This window comes from Cydia splendana, chromosome 5, assembly GCF_910591565.1.
Source record: "Cydia splendana chromosome 5, ilCydSple1.2, whole genome shotgun sequence".
NCBI lineage: Eukaryota > Metazoa > Arthropoda > Insecta > Lepidoptera > Tortricidae > Cydia > Cydia splendana.
The window spans coordinates 11,585,670-11,602,639 of record NC_085964.1 but is presented as its reverse complement, the minus strand read 5'-3'; the positions used below and the strand labels follow the sequence as shown (position 1 = coordinate 11,602,639).

Genomic DNA, 16,970 nt, shown 5'->3' with positions numbered 1-16,970 from the left:
CATCACTAGTCGAAAGGGAAAGGGATAGCGCATTGCATTTTCAAGTTGACGAAAAGGGACGGACATACTTCGCCTCTGCTTACTGACCAGTATAAAATGAACCCCGCGGACAAGAAACATTATTCAATGAAATAATGAATTTGACTTTCCTGTGGGATGTTATTCCATCTGTTTCGTAAGTAGATGTCTTAGATGACTTGCCACACCATTTTACGCTGCAATATCCCAGGATTTCCCAATTAATTCAATAGTTTACGATTTATTTTCTTAGACTCGTGCACACTGCTAACAGGTCGTAACCTTGGGCGCAACTGATCGGAGCGGCGCGCGAACAATCTTATATTTGACCTATACACCATACGGGCGGTGACTGCGAGTCGTCCTATAAGCTCGGTCTATAGGGGTTGGTCTGTGGATGGCAGTCGCTTTCGTAAAAACTAGTGCCTACGTCAAATCATGGGATTAGTACTCAAGCGGACCCCACGCCTATTACTTATTCTGCATGTGCCCAGGCTCCCATGAGCCGTGGCAAAATGCCGGGATAACCCCAGGAAGAAGAAGATATAATGTTTGCAGATGGTAAAATTAATATATTTATTTTTATTTTATTATGTACATACAGAGACAATTTTTATTCCCTGACCTCCATTAAATTTCCCTGACAATTCCCTGACTTTTCCATGACTAGCGAAATTCCCTGACTTTTCCCGGTTTTCCAGAAAGTGGCCACCCTGAAGACTTAGCAGCTCTGTTGAACGACTGTTTCTTTGCGTGTACATCCGGATCTTTACGATTACGAGCATCCACCCACGATATATAGGCCGAGTGCTTTAGGGCTTCTGCCTGGTCACACTCTACGTTGAACCATGGACGAGCTGTGCCACCTGTTACTACGTCAGAGTAGGGAATATAGTAATCCATGCCCTGACGCAACACGTCGGTGATGGCATTCGCACAGATCGACGGATCATCACTGGTGAAACAGGTTTGCTGCCAAGAATAAGACGCATAGAAGTGCCGTAACTCATCCCAGTCTGCTGACTTGTATCGCCACACCCGGCGTGAGCCCTTCGGGCTGTGATCCTGCGGGGAGCGGAACAACACAGATTATTAGAATATTATGGTGTCATCGAGCTGATCTGATGATGGAGACCGGAGGTGGCCATAGGAACCTGTGATAAAACAACGAAACCTAATTGTGTTTGGGGTTTTTAGAATTGTCTCGATGAGTATTAGTTGCCCGTGGAAAAAAAAGTACAGTCGGCGATAAAAGCTTGTACCAAAAATGAATTTTTTGCCAAAAACTTATTTACGTTTGTAGCAGCAGAGGCACAGGCTTATAACTCTTCTGTCTTATACGGATATCAGTTTAAAGCCAGCCACATGTAAGTGTATTATAGCAGTAAAACTAAAGATTTGGTGGTCATATTTTTTATTATAAATGCACAATGGCTTAAGATTGCGCAGCAGGAGCAGCCGGGGCGGTGGTGGCGGCGGCTTCCTCCCTGATGCGGTCCTTCTTGAGGGTGCCCATGAAGGCGGCTTTGTCTGCCGGCGTCTGGAAACGACCATGACCGAACTTGGACGATGTGTCGATGAACTTCAGGTTGATCTTTTCAAGGGCAGCCCTCTTGGTGTGGACGCGAAGAGACTGAAAAAAAAAACGTGTAATTGGATTCTTCATCATACTCAATGGAGTGAGTTTTCTTTTACACAGAACCAAAGATTCTGTAGAGTGTAAATTGTAGAAAACATACATGGCATCAGTATTCATACTGATTAATTAGAAATGGACCACTAGCTTCATCTGTTCTCATAGTCATGCTTGTTATGAAAAAAAAAAGCTGCACTTTAGGAGGAAAACAAGTCGCTTTGCACGATGATAGTGGAGACCCATTAAAACATTTTTTTTCGAAGAACCCGTCATTTCGTACTTTAGGAGCAGAGGTGAAGCGAGGTCTCTTAAAAACAGAAAAAAAAAAATCTACAAGTTTCACGGATCATCCGATTTCGTTAAATTTGGTGTCGATTGTAAGAAAATGACTTGCTTCATCGTAAAAAAAATTAAAACAAAATATGTCAATACAAAAATAATGTAAAAAATTTAAAACCTACTTTTCACCTCAGCAGCTCGAACAAGGGTACTTTGCTTCTTAAAAACAGTGAGCAAAATGCGATTTTGCTCACTAAGTCATTTTGTCTCACTCAATGAGCAAAATCGCATTTTGCTCACTGAGTGAGACAAAATGAGTGAGCAAAATCGCATTTTGCTCACTGAGTGAGACAAAATGTCATTTAAGTGATCTTTATAGTCAAATGTCATTTCAACATGCGGGGTCTAATACAAGTTCGATATACTTGGGTTCTATTATCTCTGTCCCTCTAGGTATGTTCTCACTGCTTAGGGTGAAAAATTTTGTGTACTACACGAGATCAAAGTTATTTACATCTCGTGCGCTTTTGAATCCCTTACTACGCTCAAGATTCTAAATTAGATTCACTCGCTACGCTCGTGAATCTATTATAGAATCTTTCGCTTGCACGGGACTCAAAATAAGCACTCGAAGAAATATCAAACTTTGATCTCTTGTTGTACAAATAACTATTTTCCTTTTACACTTTATTTTTGCAAATAGTGTGTTCCATATAGGAAAAAGTCTACAAAAAAGCACTAAATGAAAAAATTAAACATATTTATTATCGTATACTGAAAACCACATCAAAATCGGCTAAGCAGTTTAAGAGATCCATGTTTCAGAACTTGGCCTAATTTTATTTATTTATTTTATAGACCAAGAAGCACGTAAATCATAGGAAATTTTAAGTATCTTGTGGGTATTTCCTTTATCTATTTTAAAAATATGTGTATATATTTACAAAAAAACCGGTTTTTACATTACGCAAAAAACGGCAAAAAAATTGCGTTTGTTGTATGGGAGCCCCACTTAAATATTTATTTTAGTCTATTTTTAGTATTTATTATTATAGCGGCAACAGAAATACATCATCTGTGAAAATTTCAACTGCCTAGGGGCTATTCATAAATTACGTCATTTCAAATTAGGGGGGGGGGGGGTCTGGACATCGGATGACGGTAGCACGACGTAGGAGGAAACGGGGTCCTTGGAGGCATGATTTTTGGATGATTTTAGGGGGGGGGGGGGGGTCCAAAATTGTCAAAAATCGATGACGTAATTTATGGACAGCCCCCTAGCTATCACGGTTCATGAAATACAGCCTGGTGTTTACCAGTTCTGTTCGTTTGGACAGACGAACGTACAGACGGACAGCGGAGTTTTAGTCCCTTTTTTAACCTTTGGGTACGGAATCCTGAAAAGGTCTATTCGCCGTCATTCGTACTTGGCTCACATGGTACGCTGCATGCAAGGTATGTTTGTGAAGTGCAGCTTGAGTTGAGGGAAGGTTAGTTACAAATTTGTTCTTTACTGTAAAAAACCGTTCAGTGCTCTGCATGTGCGTCATACAATTTAATGAAATGGTTTCTAGGGGAACAAATAAGCTTATAAAGGCAGGTACTTCAGGATGCTACTGGACGCTGGATATCCGACAGGCGTGTTGGAGTATCAGGGCCTAAATATACAACTGCTTCCGTGAGCGCGAAAACACAGCCTCATTTGGGATGCGACGTGTGTAAGCACACTTGCCCTTGTGTGAGGACACCTCAGGCCACAGGGCGTGTCGGAGCAGCCGCCGAAAAAGCAGCAAAACTTAAACGAGCGAAATATTCAAATTTGGAGCCTGCCTACGAATTTGTACATAGGTACGAGTAGGTACCAGTAGCCGTAGAGACAAGCGGTTCTTGGTGTGCTGAGGCAAAAAAACTATCAATAAGTTAGGACAATGATGCCTACGTGAAAAAAGGAGTGACCCCAGGGTCGGCGCATCTTTAGTCACACAGCGAAGCAACGCGAGCAGTGTTATAGGCAGGCAGAGTTCATCGGAACCATCTACCGCAAAAATACTGCAAGTTCCCGGCCCTAATTCTGCATCCAAAAAGGAGTCAAACAGGATGATCGACCCACTATCTCCAAAGCTGTTTACCTCTTGCCTACAGAAAATCGTCCAGAAGCTGGTGGCTAGATGGTAAACAATGGGCATTGACGTCGGCGAAATAAGGTTGACATTGACAAACCTGCGTTTTTCCGACGACATAAGTCTTCTTTTCCCCCACACTGCACCTCATTTAGAGAAAATGTTAGAAGGCCTTAGACCAGCCAAGTCTTGAAGTCGGATTCGAAATGAACAGGACAAAAACCCAGTTAATGGTCAATGGCGTGAAACGTTGGGTCACGGTAGATGGGCAGGATATACAATTTCGTTGACGAATACACCTGCTTGGGTGAGATAACATCCTTCGATAATAAGCAGTCCAAGGAAATCGATCGACGCATCGAAAAAGCCTGGAAGAGTTTTTGGTCCACGAAGGGCCATCTTCCACTGGCATCAAAACTCAAACACATCAACATGTGTATCCTTGCTTATCCTAACAATCTACAGTGCATAAACTTGGTCATTAACAGAAGCAAGTCTCGACTAAGGAATATGACAGTACTATCGCCTAGTAAATAAAACTTAGCCAAATTCTAAAACTTGAATCTCATAAACGGCTTAACCGATATTGATGCGGTTTTCAATATACGATAAGAAATATATTTGATTTTTATCATTTAGTGCTTTTTTGTAGACTTTTTTCTATATGGAACACACTATTTGCAAAAATAAAGTGTAAAGTGAAAAAATAGGTTTTCAATTTTTTTTACATTATATTTGTATTGACATATTTTGTTTTAATTTTTTTTACGATGAAGCAAGTCATTTTCTTACAATTGACATCAAATTTAGTGAAATCGGATGATTCGTGAAACTTGTAGATTTTTTTTTCTGTTTTTAAGGGACCTCGCTCCACCTCGGCTCCTAAAGGACGAAATGACGGGTTCTTCGAAAAAATGTTTTAATGGGCCTCTACTATCATCGTGCAAAAGTGCAGCTTTCGGGCAAAAAAGCTTCATAACCAGTAAGACTATCAAGCTTAGCCTCCCCATTAACAGACATCTTAAATTACTAAAATTATTATTGTAGCTTTTTTTAAGCTTATTTTAGTGTCTCACTGCTGGGCAAAGGTCTCCCCTATTTTTATTAAATTCACAGAACTTCATTTAGAACATAACGCATTATTTAACCTTTTCGACCTGACAGCTTTTGTGTTTGACACGGCAAATATTAGGTCATTACCTATGAAATTGGCGTTTTGTTCGGAGAATTTCAACGAAACACGAATTTCCATACAATTAATTTTGCGGATATTTTTTTGATGGCTAATTCAAACCAAACAAAATTTTTCCAGTAATTTTTGACACCTTTAAGGTATGTTTTCAATATCTCCATTTCTTGAAAATTGGTACCATTAGAAAAATATAAGTAATTTTAATACTCGAACCGACAGCACATGAAAAGACCTATTTTCAAGGCTTAATTCTGAATACTTAACAATAAAAAATAACAATTAATTGTATGTAAAATCGTTGTTTATTGAGTGCACTGTAGTTTTATTGTAATTGTGTATGTACTTTTGTAAAAAAAAAAAAAACTAGGATCAGACTTATATCTATGAACAAAAACGCCAATTTCATAGGTAAGGACCTAATACAAAAGCTGTCACGCGGACGCCACGTCACCGAAGTGTCAAAACTGAAATTGAACTTTATGCATATGCACGTAGGTATATATTGCTCTGTGGTCTGTGACCGATTAATCAGTCTTTGGCGTTGAACCTGCGGTGCGGATATATCGGTCATAGGCGTCTAAAAGGTTAAAACAAGCATAATGATTAGTACTAGTAGCTCATCTTACCTTCCTGAGGGTGATGACGCGTTTTTTGGGTCCCATGCAGCAACCCTTGATCATGACGAAGTCATTGTTGACCTCACCATAGTGGGGGAAGCCACCCATGGGGGTGATTGACTTCTCAGACAGGTCATACTCTGTGCAGGCATTGTTCTTGACAACCTTGCCATCCTTGGTGTGGATACCTGCGGAAATGATCATAATTAGGCACTGAACATGTCTCAGGTGAGATTCATAGTCTTCAACTTTAACATCAGTCCGCCCTAGTATAATCTTCACTTGAGATTCAGGTTCTAACCGTATTTTTAGCGTGTAAGTTGGATCATCACTTGTTTCACTAGTAAATAATAAATATCAGAAGATAATAGCACAAATTGATTTCATTCTGACATAAGCACAAAAAATGTCATGTACAATATGATCATAGTAGATCATATTTATTATGTTATGGTTACTTATAATTACAACATGAGTATAATATAGAAAGCTGAACACTGAACTCATGAACCTAAAAAAATAATCCCTAGTTCACATGATCTCCAGTGATATCTAGTTGTTCACTATGACCACATTTTCAGGTTGCATAGTATAAAATAAAACATGTTGAATATGCTCATATATTATTTTGTGGTTATCATAAGATTAATCATTAACAATAGAATTACCTTGTCCAATACGGTAAATCTTCTTGTTCATTTCAGTACGGTGGTGGTATCCCTTCTGACCAGCACGGGCAACAGTGAAGGAAACTCTTGAAGGATGCCATGCTCCAATACAAGCAACCTTCCGCAGACCCTTGTGCGTCTTGCGAGGCAGCTTCTTAGTGTGCCAACGGGAAGTGACACCTGTGAACATTAACAACAACATTAGATTAGGCACCATAAAGAAAAATATGCTCACAAATTATAACTATACAAAAATTTATATCTTTGGCAGGAATGAAATTATTGTTCAATGTTGATATAATATTTGAAAACCAACCCACCTTTGTATCCCTTGCCCTTGGTGACACCAATGCAGTCAATCATCTCATCCTGAGCAAACACAGAGTCAATGGGGATGGGCTTCTCCAGATGTTCCCTGGCCCACTTGACCTTGTCTTCAATGGTGCCACCATTAATCTGGATTTCCATGATGTGAGCTTTCTTTTGACGCTGCTTCAGCAACTTCATCTGGGTGTGGGCAATGAGCCTCACCACAGTACAGTAACGGATCATCTTTTTGAAGTCCTTCTCAATGGACTTGCGGCCAAGCTCATCCTGCCACCTCTTACTGGACTTGGTGAAAGCCTTCTTCTTGCACTTGTACCTGATTGGGGCACAGAGTAAAGCAGCTGCTGTAAGAGAATCCAGGCGGCCTCATCGTTGAGCGGAGACCACTTGGTAACAATATGCTCCAAGGCATACTTTGGGTAAACTCTCATCCAGTGATAGGAGAGCTGATTTTGATTGGATTAGTAATGACAACAAAAAGAACAGAAATCAAATTTAGGTAATAAATTTGCCCTAAAGTCTGGTATTTTTCTGTAGTAACATTATAGAATTGGCAAATCAGGCAGCTGTAATTTTTAATATAAATACACGATTTTTGAGAATTCATGAATTAATTCCAATTACAAATTTATAATTAAAAATTAATAATTTCTATTGAATCCAACTAAAGAACTTACCAGTTCTTGTAGAAGCGACGGCGGCAGTCCTCGGACATGTGCTCGGCCCACACGGTGAGCAGAGCGCGGAGCCCATGCGGAGTCTCAATATAACCGACAGCACCCACCGCCACCATAGGAGGAGTCTCGATGATGGTTACGGCCTCTACGATCTCCTTCTTGTTGATCTCTGAAAAGTTAAACAGTAAGTATAGGTATATAATTAGTCAAAATGTACAATCGGCAGAAGTTGTAAAACATACACTTTATTGTATGTATAACCTACAACAATGATATTACTGCGTGCATTTCAGAGCGGGAAAAATCTAATCGACAGATACACAGAAAAAGCACTAAATGTTATTAAGAGTTGTGACAACGAAAACGTGTAGTAGGTTCATAAAACAAATTTACTTACTTGATCCAGGACGGTCGGGTTCACGGACCACGTGGGTCATACCGGCCTTGTAGCCGATGAAAGCAGTAAGATGCACTGGTTTGCTGGGGTCATCTTTGGGGAAAGCCTTCACCTTGCCACGATGACGACGGGACCTCTTCTTGGGGTAGAATCCCATCGACCCATGACGGGGTGCTGAAAACTTCCTGTGCGACTGGAAGTAACAAAAATAGCATTTCTTTACTAAGATTCAGGACGATACAGATGACACCTTTAGTGGAAATAGCATCAGTCCGCCCTAGTATAATCTTCACATGAGATTCAGGTTCTAACCGTATTTAAAAGCGTAAAAGTTGGATCATCATTTGAGGACGTGGTTAGCTTTTGAGATACGAAATAATTATTAAAAACTATTGTCGTTATAACACTTTTTACTTAATTACACTTGAGATTTATTAAATAAAAAGATGACTTCGATATTCAACGATATAACAAGCGGACACTTACCATGTCGTAAGACTGTCACAACGAAAATGGCCGATTGTGAAGTTTTGACTTTTCGATTTCAACTTGACATTTGTCGCATAGACAAATAGATATGAGCGTAGCTGTTCCAACCGCTATTTAAACCGTTAGTTATTACAGACGAAAGAGTGAAACTTATATAATTATATTCACTATGTATATGGATCATAATTTGATCAACTCAAATTACAAGAAAACGATTTATTTTGTATTATATTTATTACACAATTTTTTTTTTTAAATTATACAGAAAAACTTTGATGATGGACTCGAATAGTGTCAATTTGGCCGTAACACACTATAGCACCGCACCAAGGTCATTGTGCAATGACCTTGGTGCGGTGCGATAGTGTGTTACCACTATTCGATTAGACTTGACGTTTGACGTCAAATCAATGACCAATGACATACTTAAATGATATTGACCAATGACCAACGCAGGAATACGCGATTTTTGTTTATATTTTTTATAATTTCTTGATTTGAAACAACAAAACTGGGTATACTGGGTAAATCACGAGTAAACAAATAATATTAAAATATAATTAGTAAACTCGGCGAGTTTATAACTGCATTTGACATCCCGCCAATTTTACTTTATTCTTCATTAGTATTGTTTTAATCACACATTTTCTGAAATGAATAATTCCGCTGCTAAGGTAAGGTATTTTCATAATTCTACTTCTGTGTTTGGGTTTATTCATAAATTAAATAATGTAATACTTCTTCAGGTTGGTGAAATATTCACTGAAGCTGGAGCTGCATTCAATAAACTGGCGGAAATGACAATGATGCTGCATCCTATGGCTGAAAATACACCTACGTATGTTTATAGTATCTATCTTATGATACCTCTCCTATGAGCTTATTACTTGCAATGTGATTTAATTGTTGATTTTGAGGCAATCACCAGCTTGGTATTGATACTTTCCCTTGTTACTTCTTTATCTAAACCTTGCATTGTTCATTTGTAGACCTCTTAAAAAGGCCTCATGGACCCTCATGAACCCCACATTTCTATAGAACACACTAGCAGTAGGTAGAAGTAGAAGTTAGATTTTGGCAATTTGATCTCTGGGTATTAAAATTTACCTGATTGTTACCTCATACAATTGTTAGAAAGTAAGTAGATTATAGAAAAGTGATGAATCGTCCTCCCTCTCTCCTCTCTGACCTCTGGGTCCACCTTGCATTAAGATTGACATGTATGTTTTAAGTGCACCAACAAAAACACCTGTAAAGAGAAAAGCAGCAGATGAGAGACCAGTATTAACCGGCACCTCACCACAAACAACTCACAATGTTCACGCAGCACCTATATCACAGCAGGTTAGTGTTTTACTACAATTTAATTGGTCGGAACCAGCAACACCATATAGTGGATGGCATTAGGTACATCTTATGTTGAAATTGCAGAAAAATAGGTGTAATGCCAGTTTTCCTAGCCCCACATGAAAGGGAATAGGAACATTTCATTCCCATTTACCCTTGCTGAGGACCAATATCAATAGTTTCATTCCCATTTGTCCCCACCAGGTACACATGGGAATAAATCATTCCTGTTTGGGACAAATGGGAATTCACCAAAACAAACTGTGAAGCTGTTTTCTGAAATGAGACCCAATGTACACTTACAAAAAAAATTGTTTTTAATTATCTTTGACACAAGATTTATTTCTTACAAAAATCTGTAATTACTTCAAATGTATTAAATTTTATTAAAACTGCTTATACAAGTGCCTGATACTAAGTGCATCAAGTCAAGTGTTCATTATGCATAATAATTCATGAAAAAGGCAGGTTGTTTTTATCTTATGATTCTTATTTAGTATTTTTAATACTTTGAATTTGTCGTCCCATTATCATTTTGCTTATTAGGGATATAGCTGTGTTATTTGGTAGTGAAATTAAAATAATTTCAAATTCTGTAATATTCATCATACTGTTTCAGGTGACCCTAAACATGTTGAATGCTCATGAATCAGAAATGGACGGAGATGGCCTCAGCAATCAAGTAAAACTGGAGTTTGAGTCCAGCACTGAGGAAGTGACTACTTAGGCGAGGTGTATTTAGAAAAAAAACAATCTAGATATAAGTAGTCATTATCTATTAAGCTGGCCATAACCACTAGGGTATGCCTGCGCAGTATTGCCTGTACAGTCGAACTGCACTGGTAAAAAGGAGTGTCTGTGGCATTCGACTGTGCAGGTTGAGCTTAATTGGCTTTACATGAGCTGTTGAACTGTGTGAGTGTGTGGGCATACTCTGGTGTGTATGGCCAGCTTTGTTTCTTGTATAAGGGTTACAAAAATAAACTGTATACACATATGTATTTCTAACATGAGTAGTAGATAATTTGTAATGTAACCTGAATTGAAACTCCCTCTCACTTGACACACAGGTTGAATAACACTGCACCACAACTGATGTAAAAGTAGGATTCTTCAATGAGTAGGTATTATTCATTGAAACTTAGCTGTTTTGATTTCTATCCTTTGTTATTATGAAGCCTCTGCCTGTGATTATTCTAAAGTGACTTTGATTTATTTTAGATAATCATAAGTGCACTTTGTATTAGGGTGGTATTCCACCTATCCTATTTCTTTGTCCAACGTGTATTGTGTCTCACATTTTGCTTTAATGAGAGAGTGAGATGCACTGACTTTAGACAGGTGGAATACCACCCTTACATATATGTTTGGACAGTTTTATATATGTATATTTAAACAATAATTAATGCCGGTGTTTCAATTTAAAAATATTTAATTTGTGTTAACACATTTACAGCCAGCATCAGCTACACTCTACGAGCGTAGCCGATAACACGGGAAAACCGTATGTAGGGAAAAGCTTACAAACAAAGAACTCGCAGGTCACTGGCAGTGAATGTGTTAACAGGAAAAGAAGCTAAAGCAGTATACTGAGCTAGAAACAAGATGACCATGTTTTGTTTAATTTAGGTAATTAACTAATGTTGTGTGATGTACATTAAACATAATTAAACAATTGTTCACTTTATCCATAATTTTTATTATAAATAAACAATAAAAATTATTATCTACAAATACTTTTTTTATTCTGTAATCAATTCCTTGTTATGAAAACTTAAAATCTTTCTATTCCATGATGGGTTCAGAGAACCACATACTCTCTCATGTGTGCCTTCATTAACCTTATTTTCTATGACAAACTCCACATCACTTCTGATTTTTAATGAATCATATAATGGGAATGTGCTACCAGATTTTTTCAATCTTCTTTGGGCATTTCTGTAACATTTCCATGGTTGCGGCTCTATAATAATTGATCTAGATTTTATTTTTATATAGTTGATAAAATCTAATAGACCATCATCTCCATTATTTAGATGTATCCACATTGTGACAGAAAAACAGAAAATTACATCAAATCTTTTTTTCTGATAGCCTTTCAAATAGTCTTGAATTGATTTGTGGTCATTATCAGACATAATATTGCAAGTTATAAATGTAATATTAGGGATTTGAATGGTTTCTTGTGCTCTTGCGATCAGTGTTGGATCAATGTCAACGGCCAGCATGTGTATATCATTTTCTGGGTAAATTGTTTTCAAGTATTGATATAGGTCTTTTGTAAGTTCTCCCGTGTTGCAGCCAATGTCTAGGCACAAGAATGGTTCACTAGCAGCAGGTGCGGGGAACATTTGTTTGTTTAGGTTATTCGTTCTGTGCTCTACATTATGGAATGAGTAATAGTTGATAAAATTACCAAATTTTACAGCACCAGGATCATTACCCAGATGATTTAGATCTTCACTTGTCATGATAAAAAACTTATTTGGATACTTAATTCTTGAGCTGTATCAGTCCGGAATGGCATGTGAGTGTGTAATATTTCTAATCTACATTAGAAAACTGTGTGAAATAGCTTTCCAAAGTTCACGTTCTAAGTTTTATTGTATAGTTGCGCTACTTGCGCTTTGCGCTGAATGCGCTGGATGACGATGACGTATAATTTAGAAACTTAACCTGACATTGACGTTTACTTACTACATTTCAAATACTATCAGATATTCTTCATCAAATATGACTAATATCCCTTCCCAGGGGTAGACAACTTTTATCTCGTAGCTTAACTGCTATAGTTATAACTTTTATCTTGTTTTGCTTATTATTATTTAGACTGATTCGAAAAATTGGAATTCAGTTATTATGTACTTGAGGTGGCGCAGGGCTATCATTAGAATAAGAACGTACCCACTTTGACAGTCGCCCGGTCGACGTAGGACGAATTTCGTTTCACGCAAAGCGAAGTTAACAATAGGATTTAAGAGGACTCTTTTCTAATAAATGTATGGGGAATCAAATGGGAATCAATCTCAATAACTCGAATCTGGCAAGGCAACTTTCTTCTTTTGGCTTGTCTATTCGAGAGATAGAGAGCATTTGTATCATCATTTTATAAAGTTCGTTTACGGAAATGATGCCGTTGCTCGGAAGATGAGCAATAATCACTAGCAATGATACTCTTCTTCACCAATTTCACCATGCAAGCAGGTCCTGTATTTGAGCTCTTAGAGCGTTTTCACATTGTCCGATTCGATATCGGGTGTCGGATGATCCTTGGAGAGATTCAGCTGCTAAGTAGGTAGGGAGTTCCCTATGGCATCAAGTCCTTCATTTTTGGTTTAAGACGAAGTGGATGTCCGCGCGAAACCGCCTTTCCATACGAACGTAGTTCCTATATATTTTCCTCTCTGAATATTAACATAATTAAAAATATTTTGACACAAGTACCACAGGCCCTTTCGTTTTTTTTAGTGTTCCGTACAAAACTTTTTTTCGTATCTAATTACAGCTTGGCAAAAAAAATAGAAATTAAAAAGTGCCAACACTGTAGTGTCGTCCCGTTTTCTTATATAAATTGGTTTGAAAGGGACAACACTTGGCATTTTTAATTTCTACTCTTTTTTCCCAAGCTGTACCTATTATAAAAGTAGTAGCAAAAGGCGCGAAATTCAAATTTCCTATGGGAAGTCAACTCTTCGCGCAGCCTACATTTTTTAAATTTTCTGCCTTTTTCTACTGACAAGGTCGCTGTGCCAGAGTATAGCTTGGATTGTGTGAATATTAAACTACCTATCTTTTTTAGTAAGTATAGGGACCTTGCGCGTTGGAGGGTCTGCCACAAAGAATATAATACTCACTAGGAGAAGAACGGTAACTCCATACAAAAAAATGTCCCCAACCGTTTATACGTTTATACTAGTGGCGCCGTCTTTGTGTACCAATGGAACTAAAGTTGACAACCGGTTTAGCCTGGCGGGTATTGGTAGGTAGTAATTTTGTTGATAAACATATTTGTTATCTTCATATCACGAAATATATGCAAGATGCAAATATTACCCCTTGTTTGTGGTATTATCAATTGATTTAAATAAAAGGCATGTTTATGTTTATAACATTATATATATTATTTATTAAAAAATGTTTTACATATAAAAATATACACTGAAAACTGGCAACTGGCAACTTAATAAAAAAATAGACATTAATAAAGCGCATTCACAAAGTTTTCAGTACCTTTTATACAAATAACATTAGGCATGCCTACCTATTACACTTTACACACAGATACACTACACTTTACATACGGCATTTTACACAGATTTCCAACTTGTATTCATACATTTCTTCACGGTTAATTAATACGCTTTCCAGATGCGTTATGACTCGGTTCCTTCTGAACCCACTAAAGTTGTAAATTTCACTCTGGCTGCTTCAACAGCCGTTGCCCCGCATTTAGCACATTTTCTATGTGCATTGCTGTAATCCATGTAGGTACAGACTTACAGTCTTAAGTGGTACGTAGCGGTACACGTTGTATGTATTATTTAAAGAGTTAATCAATAAAATTTTCGTTATGAACTTTAACCACAGCAGTTGGACAGAGTCATTGACAAATATATTTTTTATTATGGTGGGTAGACGTACCTACCCTCCATATATTTTATGAACATTGATAAAGACAGTTGGAAGCAAATATTCATTATAAAACTTAATCGCATGTAATTAAGTTTTAAGCGTTTTAAGTCCCGTTTTATGATTAATATTGTATAAAATTCGTGATAATTTAAATCAGAGTTGGGAGCAATGTTGCTGTAGAAAAATGTTTTTATTTTTATTACTCGCAACTTTTTCCCGGAGGCCAACGCACACATAGAAGATTAAGGCGCACACATGCGCAATTATTTGGGGACATAACTTTCTTAGGAAGTGAACAGGCCTTGGTCTGCCATCTAGTGGCCTGAATCAAAAACATATGTGCACATGTACATTGCCAAAACAAGGGCTACCATCTACCGTTCTCGTAGGTACGTTTCCGTGTGCATAGTAGGTTCTGCCATCTTGTGGGCTACATCGGAAGCATAAACATCACATTTACGCCTCTATAAGGTGTCTACTGTCCAGTTAGACGATTTACACTAACGTTATAAATATTAGGTTAACTCTCGTCCTTGTCAAAGTACTTGTGACAGTAATATATTTGATTTTGCAAGCCATTATTAATTGATTTCGATACACCTATCAATAACCACAGAATACCAGCATAATGCACTAATGATAATTGAGCAATCGCCTGCAAGCGTAACTTTGCTACGAGTATTTCCTGGTTTCCTGAGTCATTACACCTACAAAATACTTACCAAACGTATACCTACCTACTTATAATAAAAACTCAATCCAAGAACGGAAGAACACTAAGGCAATCGTGCGAAACTGCATGACGTTCTGCATAGGAACGAACTGCGCATGCGATCGAGAACAGTTAACGTTACGGAGTTTGCCCACTGCCATGCTTATCAGTATGTTGCGACTACTTTCTTGTACTAAATCAACACGGCTTTAACGCAAAAATAAAGTTGGTCAAGCAGATCTTGTCAGTAGAAAAAGGCTCGATATTCAAATTTTCTATGAGACGATATACCTTCGCGCCTACATTTTTCAAATTTGCCGCCCTTTTCTACTGACAAGATCTGCTTGGCCAAGTATATATTCAAAACCAAATAGAATTAATTAGATTTTTGTACCGATGTGAAAGGTACGTACTGGGCGGATTGATGGGCGGCGTCGCAAAAAAAATAGATTAATTTAAAAAAAAATACGCACTACTTGTCTAAGTAATTTTAAAGCCAGTGAAATGAAACATTAATAAGTTCTGAAATTGGAAAGCGTGATATAAGTACCTACATAGTAAAAGCTTTTGGATTTTGGACCTGTTGTTGAGATTATACTGTAAAACGTAATTCAAGACCAAAAAAAGTAAGACAATGTTGCCACTGCAATAATTTGTTTGTAAAATAGTAAATTCCTTTTGATAAATAATCATGCTAAGATAATTAATTTATTAGTAATTTTACTCCTACGATTTAAAAAAGTACTTTTATTTACTTATTTTTACAAGACGCGCTAGTAAAAAGTGGCAACATTGTCTTACTTTTTTGGTCTTGAATTACGTTTTGCAGTATAGTTAGCCTGAAATAATTTCAGTGAAATTAGAATCCAGGATCGTCAGCTGTTGGCAGGGTCACTAACCGTACCGAGTCGACTATAATAACCTAGGAGGCCGTTAAAGTGTAGCAGTATTTTTGTGCTCTGGACTTCTGGCAAGAAGTACAATCGCACGAGAAAGTCGTAGGTATCATGTACTTTATATTCCTAAAATGGTTATTACTGATCCCATCAATGGAAATGAAAATACATAAGGGCTTATTAAATCTATCCTTTTTCATTTTTCAGGACACTTTGTATGAAGCAATTTTAAAGCAGTTAATTTTAGAGTTGCGCGCGTCGTAGCACGATTTTTATTTAGATGCGGTATTTACTTGCGCCGTAGGTACTTATATAGCAAGGGCGTAGCATCGGATATCCGTATGCATTTTCGCTACACAACACTCATGATAGTCATGATACGTAGAAGTGGCGCGACAGTTAGGCCAAGCGCGCACCACGACTTTTTGTCGCGCGATAATTTAGTCGCAGAAATGTAACGTATGTAGAGATGGGTCGCGGGTATTTACCCAATTTACCCACCCAGGTAAATACCCGGTAAATACCCATCTACCCGGTATTTACCCGTATCTACCCAAATGGACGGGTAGATTCATTTCTTGTTGCACATGTCGATTTGTGTTAAAGTGGAGATATAAACCGAGTTAATGGCTGTAATTATTGTGTGTCATTTAAAAAGAAATGGTTTAGTTGCAGTTGCAGTTGTAACTAAGGAATTTTTAGTACAATTTTAATAAATATTAAAAAAGGCCGTCATAAGAGTATTTTTATTAGACTTGAGTAAATTATCGTACTTATACGTTGATAATACACATTCCAACTTCGGTCGGCGGGGGGTGCGGTTGGGGGGAGGGGGGAAAAAGTGAACTTTTTCATATTTCTTGGAATCTGTCATTAATATCGAAAAGTGTTGTATGTACAAACTAAAGTAGACATAATTTTCTACAAAAAAGGTTATATACATTTTTGTCCTAAAACTAACTG

At 37.6% G+C, this 16,970-nt stretch overlaps 3 protein-coding genes across 4 annotated transcripts; 1 reads left to right on the top strand and 2 right to left on the bottom strand.

Annotated features, from left to right (window-relative positions):
* Positions 1-1,421: 1,421 nt before the first annotated feature.
* Positions 1,422-8,537, bottom strand: LOC134790687 (large ribosomal subunit protein uL3). Its single transcript, XM_063761587.1, has 7 exons — positions 8,418-8,537; positions 7,932-8,124; positions 7,535-7,703; positions 6,851-7,173; positions 6,531-6,710; positions 5,872-6,050; positions 1,422-1,651 (listed from the first exon to the last, which is right to left on the bottom strand). Exons 1-7 carry the CDS (start codon positions 8,418-8,420, stop codon positions 1,454-1,456), a joined length of 1,245 nt encoding a protein of 414 aa, XP_063617657.1. The 5' UTR covers positions 8,421-8,537; the 3' UTR covers positions 1,422-1,453.
* A 389-nt stretch (positions 8,538-8,926) lies between these two features.
* On the top strand, positions 8,927-10,659 carry LOC134790634 (uncharacterized). Of its 2 annotated transcripts, XM_063761493.1 has the most exons (5): positions 8,928-9,034; positions 9,071-9,094; positions 9,167-9,258; positions 9,653-9,764; positions 10,387-10,659. In XM_063761493.1, the coding sequence occupies exons 2-5, from the start codon at positions 9,074-9,076 to the stop codon at positions 10,492-10,494; spliced, it is 333 nt and encodes a 110-aa protein (XP_063617563.1). In that variant the 5' UTR covers positions 8,928-9,034; positions 9,071-9,073; the 3' UTR covers positions 10,495-10,659. The 2 variants fall into 2 exon arrangements, with proteins under 2 accessions (XP_063617562.1, XP_063617563.1); XM_063761492.1 differs by having other exon boundaries at positions 8,927-9,094; positions 10,387-10,656.
* An 835-nt stretch (positions 10,660-11,494) lies between these two features.
* On the bottom strand, positions 11,495-12,381 carry LOC134790633 (probable RNA methyltransferase CG11342). The gene has a single exon (XM_063761491.1). The coding sequence runs from the start codon at positions 12,236-12,238 to the stop codon at positions 11,510-11,512; it is 729 nt and encodes a 242-aa protein (XP_063617561.1). The 5' UTR covers positions 12,239-12,381; the 3' UTR covers positions 11,495-11,509.
* Positions 12,382-16,970: the final 4,589 nt, after the last annotated feature.

Bases quoted from the DNA above. Each gene is read 5' to 3' on its own strand.
- LOC134790687 (XM_063761587.1), bottom strand. The intron at 7,704-7,931 runs GTAAGTAAATTT...TTAACTTTTCAG, and splicing joins ACCCGACCGTCCTGGATCAA to AGATCAACAAGAAGGAGATC. The intron at 1,652-5,871 runs GTAAGATGAGCT...TTTTTTTTTCAG, and splicing joins GCGTCATCACCCTCAGGAAG to TCTCTTCGCGTCCACACCAA.
- LOC134790634 (XM_063761493.1), top strand. From the start codon at position 9,074: ATGAATAATTCCGCTGCTAAG. The intron at 9,095-9,166 runs GTAAGGTATTTT...ATACTTCTTCAG, and splicing joins TGAATAATTCCGCTGCTAAG to GTTGGTGAAATATTCACTGA. The intron at 9,765-10,386 runs GTTAGTGTTTTA...ATACTGTTTCAG, and splicing joins CAGCACCTATATCACAGCAG to GTGACCCTAAACATGTTGAA.
- LOC134790633 (XM_063761491.1), bottom strand. From the start codon at position 12,238: ATGACAAGTGAAGATCTAAATCATCTGGGTAATGATCCTGGTGCTGTA.